Below are 7,529 nucleotides of genomic sequence, written 5' to 3' on the forward strand. Positions count from 1 at the left end.
TACCCCTGTTACATCCCTATCCACCCCATGCTGGGGCCAAATCCTATTCAAAGGGATACCTGGATGGCAAGTCAAAGTACTCTGCCATTTAGGACAATTCCGGGATGATCCCAGATGGCAGCTTACGTAACTGCCATTCGGGATGATTCACAGATGATCTCAATTGACAGGTCGTTAAGGATTTGCTATTTAGGATCATTCACTGATGGTCTCAAGTGGCAGGGACTATCTCAAAAGGAAAAAACCTGTTAGCTCAGTCTGCCATCTCAGAGCATTTGTCAATGCTCTGAGATGGCAACCCCCTGCTTTTGATCGAAGGAAACCCCGTAGCATGCACCCCATGCTTGTGAGGGTGAGAAACCCCAATTAAGCACGTGCTTTTGATCGAAGGTAACCCCGTATTAGCATCATTCACTGATGGTCCCACGTGGCAGGGACTATTGGAAAAACCTGGTAGCTCAGTCCTGCCATCTCAGAGCATTGACAAATACTCCCAAGTGGCAACCCCCTGCTTTTGATCGAAGGAAACCCCGTAGCATGCACCCCATGCTTGTGAGGGTGTTAAACCCCAATTAAGCACCTGCTTTTGATTGAAGGAAACCCCGTAGCGTGCACCCCATGCTTTTGAGGGTGGGAAACCCCAATTAAGCACCTGGGTGCTTAAGTGGCGCAACACCGGAGCATTCAGCACATGGTCTTCAACACTGAGACACGGTAAGTTGTTTTCTGCTTCTAAATGGGAGGGAGTGTGTTTTAATGGCTTAATAGAGTTAAAATGTGTTTATTTGTGAAGACATTTAAGGGCAATTTTGCCTGCCTGATTCTAAATAGCATTTAGTGGCTGCCATTGCAGTCCACTCAAAGTATTTAAAAACTGTCATTTCTCTTTTCAGCTTGAATATAAAATGACTCCGCCAAAATCCCCGGGAATTTGCCCAATATGCCAAATCCCGTACAACTACTTAGGCAAACATCTGGCGAGCCGGCACTCCATCCTGAATAAAAAAGAAAAAAGAATTTTGATTAACTATGGGACAGGGAGGGTAAATTTCCGCCACTTGCCCTGTCCCATTGTGGCATGTGGCTATTCAAAGAGCAGGGTAGATAGGCACCTGGACACAGGCCATCCCGAGGTGGACGATGGAGAACTCCAGAAAATTATTAAAAAAATTAAAAAACAGGTGACCATGGATGCCTTAAGGGCCCTCAGGGCTACTGACCCCACCCCTCCTATGGTCTCAGGCCTGGACCTCGGACAGGAGGAAAATCAGCCAGGAACTGAGGTGTCCAAGCCAGATCCTCCAACCTGCCCCAGCTGCTCTAAAATGGCAGAAGAAAACAGGAGGCTTTGGAAGCAGCTTCGGACAAAGGAGAAGTGGCTAAAAAAGGCAAAAGCTAAACTCCACGCATTCGAAACGGTATGTAAAAGTATTTAATATATTCTACCATTTAAGATTATTTACAGATGTTCTTGAATGGCAGCTTCATTTCTACCATTTAAGGTCATTTGCATATGTTCTTAAATGGCAGCTTCATTTCTACCATTTAAGGTCATTTGTATATGTTCTTAAATGGCAGCTTCATTTCTACCATTTAAGGTCATTCACAGATGACCTTAAATGGCAGAATGCTAAACCTTACCCTTTAACCTATAGCAGGCCCTCCAAAAGACGAGCGGTGGGGGGCCTGTCGAGGCAGACCAGGGGTCATCCGAACAAGTGGACCCCCCAGAAGATGAGGATGAAGACTCATCCTCTGAGGAGCCAAAGAAGGCTGCAAAATCGCGATTCCCATTGAGGGGATTCAAAGATTTTCCTCAACCCATCCGTAAGTAATGTCACTGCTTGTTAAAGTTTTTTCTATTTTATAAACTATACAAGTTATTTTTGGGACCTTTTTTTATTCAGTGGAGTTCATGGAGGAGTACTGGTTTACACTTGAGGGGGTCCATCGGGACCAAAAAACACGTGGAAAACCAGAAGTCCAAATTGGGACGGGTAATGTCCTTCCTTAGATTTGTGAACAAGGGAAGGACAATACTCCCCAATTGGACTTTTCTGCAGGACCTTGATCGAGTTCATCAGTAAGTATCTCTCTCTATATCATAAACAAACATGCATCAGATGTTCTTGAATGGCAGCTTCATTTCTACCATTTAGGATTATTTACAGATGTTCTTGAATGGCAGCTTCATTTCTACCATTTAAGGTCATTTGTATATGATCTTAAATGGCAGCATGTGTTCATGTTGAAGTTAGAACATTTCTTTCTGAGCAGGTGGCCGGCGAAGCTCCTCAGAGAGGGGAAGGCAGAAAACACCACTAGGAATTACCTCCTGAATGTGATGGAGTTCGCGGGCTACTTTCGGGACACGCCACCAAGCACCTCGCGTGTCCCGAAAAAGGCAGTGATTGGCCTCCTAAGAGCAGTGTCCGCTGATATTAAACAGCTTAAAAAAGATGTCAACGTCCGCCAGATGTTGGTCAAAAAGCGTAAGATCAGAAGGGTGATTGCCAAGGAGGACCTCAGGAGGTGTCAGAGGCAGGCGTGCAGGAAAATCCCCCAACTGCTCGGTAATACTTTTTTAAAATTCTACTATGTTCAAGTACTTACCTGAGTGCCTGTCATTTAGAATCATTCACAGATGATCTTAAATGACATCTTCATTTCTATCCTTTAGGATCATTTACAGATAATCCTAAATGGCAGTCACTTACCTGAGTCTTAATTTATGTTTTTGCAGACACCATCCAGACTGACCCCAGCTCACTCAACATACGCCGGTTCTATGGCTACTTTGGCGTATACCTCGCCAGTATATATGGCCATAGAACCGGCGTGTTGACCAATATGACCCTGGCCGAAGTGGACGAGGCGCGGGTTGACGCCAGGACCGCAGACCAGGGCTTTGTCATTAACGTAAGCATAATGATGTTGTGCCTGCCATTTAAGACCGTTTACAGATAATCTTAAATGGCAGACATGAAGCTGTTATTTATGATAATTCACAGATGACCCTGCATGGCAGGCAACTTACCCTCTCTTTTGGAACCACAGGTGAAAGAGCACAAGACAAATCGGGCTTTTGGGCCAGCCCAAGTGTACCTCACAGTGGAGGAGTTTGGATGGCTGGAGCAGTGGCTCCAAATAAGGGAAACCCTTCAGCCATCCACTGACCTGGTATTTTTCAACGAGAACTACCAGAAGATCAAGAACCTACAACAACACCTCCAGAGTGCATGGGCAGAAATGGGGTTCTCAGGTTCCCCCACATTTACACAGATTTTAGGACCTCGATAGCAACATATGTAAGTAATCATGTCAGTTTTTTTTCATGTGAAAACTTTAAATTAAAGTGAAGTATGTGACACTTTCTATTATCTTTAAAGGCTAGAGATGCATTGTCCCCGGGAACCCGGACAAAGGTCAGCAAAACGATGTGCCATGACACCCGCCACAGCGGAGAAATTCTACGCAATGCACCAGACAGCTACACAGCTGTCTGAGCTGCGTAAAAGGTTCCAGGAGGCTACGGACCCGGCAGTCTCAGGTCCCGGGAAAGTGGCGGAGCCTGTCATCCTGGAGTCTTCCAGCGATGAGGGAGAAGGCGAGGGTCCTGTGAAGAAGAAGAGGGTAAGTCTTTTCATTTTAAAATATGTGCCTGCTCCGAAACGACAGGTACTTTATGTCTGCCATGTAGGATCATGTGTGCCTCCTCTTAAATGACAGGTACTTACCTTCCTGTCATTTAGGAGCTGGCACACATGATCCTACATGGCAGATGTAAAGTACCTGTCACCTAGGAACATTCACAGATGTTCTGAAATGGCAGACATTTAATCGTCCTTGTCCTTGTTATATTTCAGAGAGTAGCACCAGGGTTGGGTTTCCCACAAGCCAGGAGTCCCCCAGAGGCCAGGGCAGAGTCCACGGAGGCCCAGGCAGAGTCCACGGAGGCCCAGGCAGAGTCCACGGAGGCCCCAGGCAGAGTCCCAGGCAGAGTCCCAGGCAGAGTCCCAGGCAGAGTCCCAGGCAGAGTCCCAGGCAGAGTCCCAGGCAGAGTCCCAGGCAGAGTCCCAGGCAGAGTCCCAGGCAGAGTCCCAGGATGAGTCCCCAGGACGAGTCCCAGGACACACAGAGGAAAAGGGGCCGACAAAGTTTTGTCATTCACACCAAAAAAGAAGCCCCTTAATGCTATACAGGTTGCGGGAGCGACAGCGGCGGAGCACACGCGTGTGTTTCGCCTGAGGGCCAGACAAAGAAAGTTCCAATAGTTATTTATTTATTGTTCTTTGTAATATAGTTATTTTAATTCTTGATAATGGTGTTATATTTTTGTAAATAAATGTAAAATATTGTTTAAGAAATTATTTATTTATTGTTCTTTGTAATATAGTTATTTAATTCTTGATAATGGTGTTATATTTTTTGTAAATAAATGTAAATATTGTTTAAGAAATTATTTATTATTGTTCTTTGTAATATAGTATTTAATTCTGATATGGTGTTATATTTTTTGTAAATAAATGTAAATATTGTTTAAGAAATGTCTCGCTTCATTACTTAAGCCTTACTTTTTGCCTTGGAGTGGCATGCATGGGTGTCTATAGGTGACGGGTAGCTTCATAGATCATCACAAATGGCAGGTACTTAGGGACTGAGTGGCTTTCATGTAGGAACATGTATGCCTACTCTAAATGACAAGAATGTAGTAGTATCATGTCAAATACTTACTTACATTCTTGTCATTTAGGAGCATGCACACCCGATCTACATACCAGTTCACCAGTACCTGCCATTGTGATAATATTATAGATTGTTCCAAAATATGGCAGGAACTTAAGGGATGATGTCCAATGGGGTGCTCAGCCATCCTCCATGCAGGCCTAGGATGCCCTAGTCCTGGGTAAATAAGCTCCATGGGTGGCCCCTGGTTCTCTGGAGCTCCATGATGGTTTTTGGAGAACCAGGGACTGCTCCATGGAGATTGATGTGGGCCTAGGGTCCCCCAGTCCGGGTAAATAAGCTCCATGGGTGGCCCCTGGTTCTCTGGAGGTCGCAAAGGGGGATGTCAGCCCACCTCCATGCGGGCAAAGGGAGCTCTGTTCTTGGGTGGAGAAGCTGCATGTGTCCCCTGGTTCCCCTGATCCTAAGTGGCAGGTACTTAAGGGTGAGTGCCTTCAGTATAGGGCCATATGTGCCTGCTCTTCAATGATAGGTACTTACCTTCCTGTCATTTAGGAGCAGGCACACTTGGTCCTATATTAAAGACACTCACCCCAGAAGTACCTGCCAATTAGGATGGTTCATTGATATTCCTAAATGGAATGATAGGTACTTACCCTTTATGTAAAATGGCATGTTGTCATTTAGCACCATTAAAATTATACCCAGATGGCAGCATATGCCATCCAGCATGATTCACATATCATCCCAGATGACAGCATTTGTCATCTAGGATGATTCACATATCACACCAGATGGCAGCACATGCCATCTAGGATGATTTAATGATCCATAATGGCGATACGCCACCTGGTGGCAGTTAACGGTATTACAACAAGGGTTGTCATTTAGGTTCACTAACTAACTGGTTTTCGGTGAACTTTGACCTCTTTGAGGGGCTGCACCGGGTCAAGGGTTGGCGTGAAAAATTGTTAGGGTAGGTCATATGGGTAACGAGGGATGGGGCTATTTTCAAGCCACGCCCCATGACCCTGTGACCTTCGGTTAGCCCCCCAAGAATTTTCAAAAAGGCCCCAAAATGCTCCGAAAAGTACAGAAAAACGGTGCTCACCCTAGGGTTAGGGTGATGGCAAGAGGCCTCCCAGCTTCAGAGACTTGAAGCTCATCAACATTACACGTGTTTTTGGGTTTTTTTCTTATTAAAGTGAGCTACTTTACCAAAAAGAATGCTCAAAATTTCACACTCTGAGGATCTAGTAAGAGTCACAGCCCATAACACTTTCAGTTATTATTGCAGTCAAGGATGATGCTTTCAGAACTGATTCAAGGGGGCTGAACATCAACGCTCACCATGCTAGATTTCTATCTGTAAACAGTGTTTAACTGTGAACGAGTTTCGTTAACCTTCATTACGCACTGCTTTGTAATTCTGTGACATATATCCCAATAAAAACAGTAAAATATGTTTGTAGCAATAAAAACTATGAAAAATTCTAGGGGTATGAGTACTTTTACATAGTACTGTAAATAGATCTGACACTGGATTTAATGTGGTGTGTTTAGAGCTTGTCTTTTTCTATGCCCCAGTTTCAACCAAGCTTCAGCCATCATACAGATGTCCTCATGTCTTTTCTCTAGATTACTTTGATCTACAGAAACATTCACGTCAACTCAATAGCTCTAACGTCACGGGTCACCATGGCTGCAAAGTAACTGCAGCTCCTTATCATGACCGGTTATCTAAGTTTCTTAGAAAACCCAAACCGTGCTGCAGTTATTTTATTTTTTTTATAGAAAGAAAAGGATTTCACTTTGCAAACCTCTTGGGGAAAAAGCAACATTTGTTGAGTCTTTTTCTAACAGTCCTGCTTGGACTTTGACATTTTACCTGACTACTGAGGCCTGTAGAGTCTGGGTTGTACCATTCTAGGTTCCAGGCACTTGTCTACGGAGATGAACACAGTAAATTTTCATAAACGATTAAGGAAAAATGAGCGTCCACACAAGATGAGGCTGCACATCTGAAAAGGTTGTAGTGGTGTGGTGGCCCCATTGGTGGCGCTGTGACACTGAAAAGAGACAGGCGTGCACGGACAACTCATGGAAATTAAACTCAGCACCATTGCCTGGGGACTTTAAAATACTCCTGTTAGTCTTGAAATCCTGAACGGCTTAGCACCAAGATACATCACAGACTTGTCAGTTTATCAACTCTCCAGACCACTAAGGTCTTTTGGCTTAAGTCTACTCTACATACCCAGAACCAAACGAGGAGAAGTAGCATATCTATATATCTGGAACAAACACAGAGAAGACAGTAAAAGTTCTGAAGCCCTGAGTTCCTTTTAAAACAAGGTTAAAAACCAATTTCTTTCTGTAGAGTTGCCTTTGAAGTGAATGTTCAGTTCAACCTATTGATAACTGAAACTTCATTAGTTTAAGTTTGTAATCCAACTTATCCAGACCTACTGCCACTGTTTCAGTGCAATGTGCTTTCCTGTGTAGTTTGTTTTCCTTATGTTCTGTTTATGTACAGCACTTTGAATGCTCTTGTTACTTAAATGTACTATATAAATAAACTTGCCTTGCCTTACCAAGCTTTTGATCTCTGGACCACAAACTTTGTTTCTGTACCCTGACTTGCGAGCATTGCCAACCTTTCAATTTGTCTGCCTACATTTGATCACCAGCGTTCAACCCTGGTCTGTCTCTTGCATTCCAATCATCTCTGTCATTCTGCATGACACCGCTGCTGCAGTGAAAAAACCTGTTCTCCTCGCAGGTGGGAGTTGCACCATGTCATTTACCGAACATGCCTACAACTTTGAAGATTCCTTTTTTAA

At 44.1% G+C, this 7,529-nt stretch overlaps 1 protein-coding gene and 1 long non-coding RNA gene across 2 annotated transcripts; both read left to right on the forward strand.

Annotated features, from left to right (window-relative positions):
• Positions 1-498: 498 nt before the first annotated feature.
• Positions 499-1,932, forward strand: LOC118562349. Its single transcript, XR_004930581.1, has 4 exons — positions 499-714; positions 1,243-1,418; positions 1,656-1,827; positions 1,908-1,932. It is a non-coding gene; the product is annotated as an uncharacterized LOC118562349 (long non-coding RNA).
• Positions 1,933-1,937: 5 nt separating this feature from the next.
• LOC118562348 lies at positions 1,938-3,300 on the forward strand. The gene is made up of 4 exons (XM_036134656.1): positions 1,938-2,083; positions 2,278-2,573; positions 2,744-2,919; positions 3,058-3,300. The coding sequence occupies exons 1-4, from the start codon at positions 2,001-2,003 to the stop codon at positions 3,298-3,300; spliced, it is 798 nt and encodes a 265-aa protein (XP_035990549.1). The 5' UTR covers positions 1,938-2,000.
• Positions 3,301-7,529: the final 4,229 nt, after the last annotated feature.

This window comes from Fundulus heteroclitus, unplaced genomic scaffold, assembly GCF_011125445.2.
Source record: "Fundulus heteroclitus isolate FHET01 unplaced genomic scaffold, MU-UCD_Fhet_4.1 scaffold_879, whole genome shotgun sequence".
NCBI classification, from domain to species: Eukaryota; Metazoa; Chordata; class Actinopteri; order Cyprinodontiformes; family Fundulidae; genus Fundulus; species Fundulus heteroclitus.

Bases quoted from the DNA above. Each gene is read 5' to 3' on its own strand.
- LOC118562348 (XM_036134656.1), top strand. From the start codon at position 2,001: ATGTCCTTCCTTAGATTTGTGAACAAGGGAAGGACAATACTCCCCAAT. The intron at 2,084-2,277 runs GTAAGTATCTCT...CTTTCTGAGCAG, and splicing joins GACCTTGATCGAGTTCATCA to GTGGCCGGCGAAGCTCCTCA. The intron at 2,574-2,743 runs GTAATACTTTTT...ATGTTTTTGCAG, and splicing joins GAAAATCCCCCAACTGCTCG to ACACCATCCAGACTGACCCC.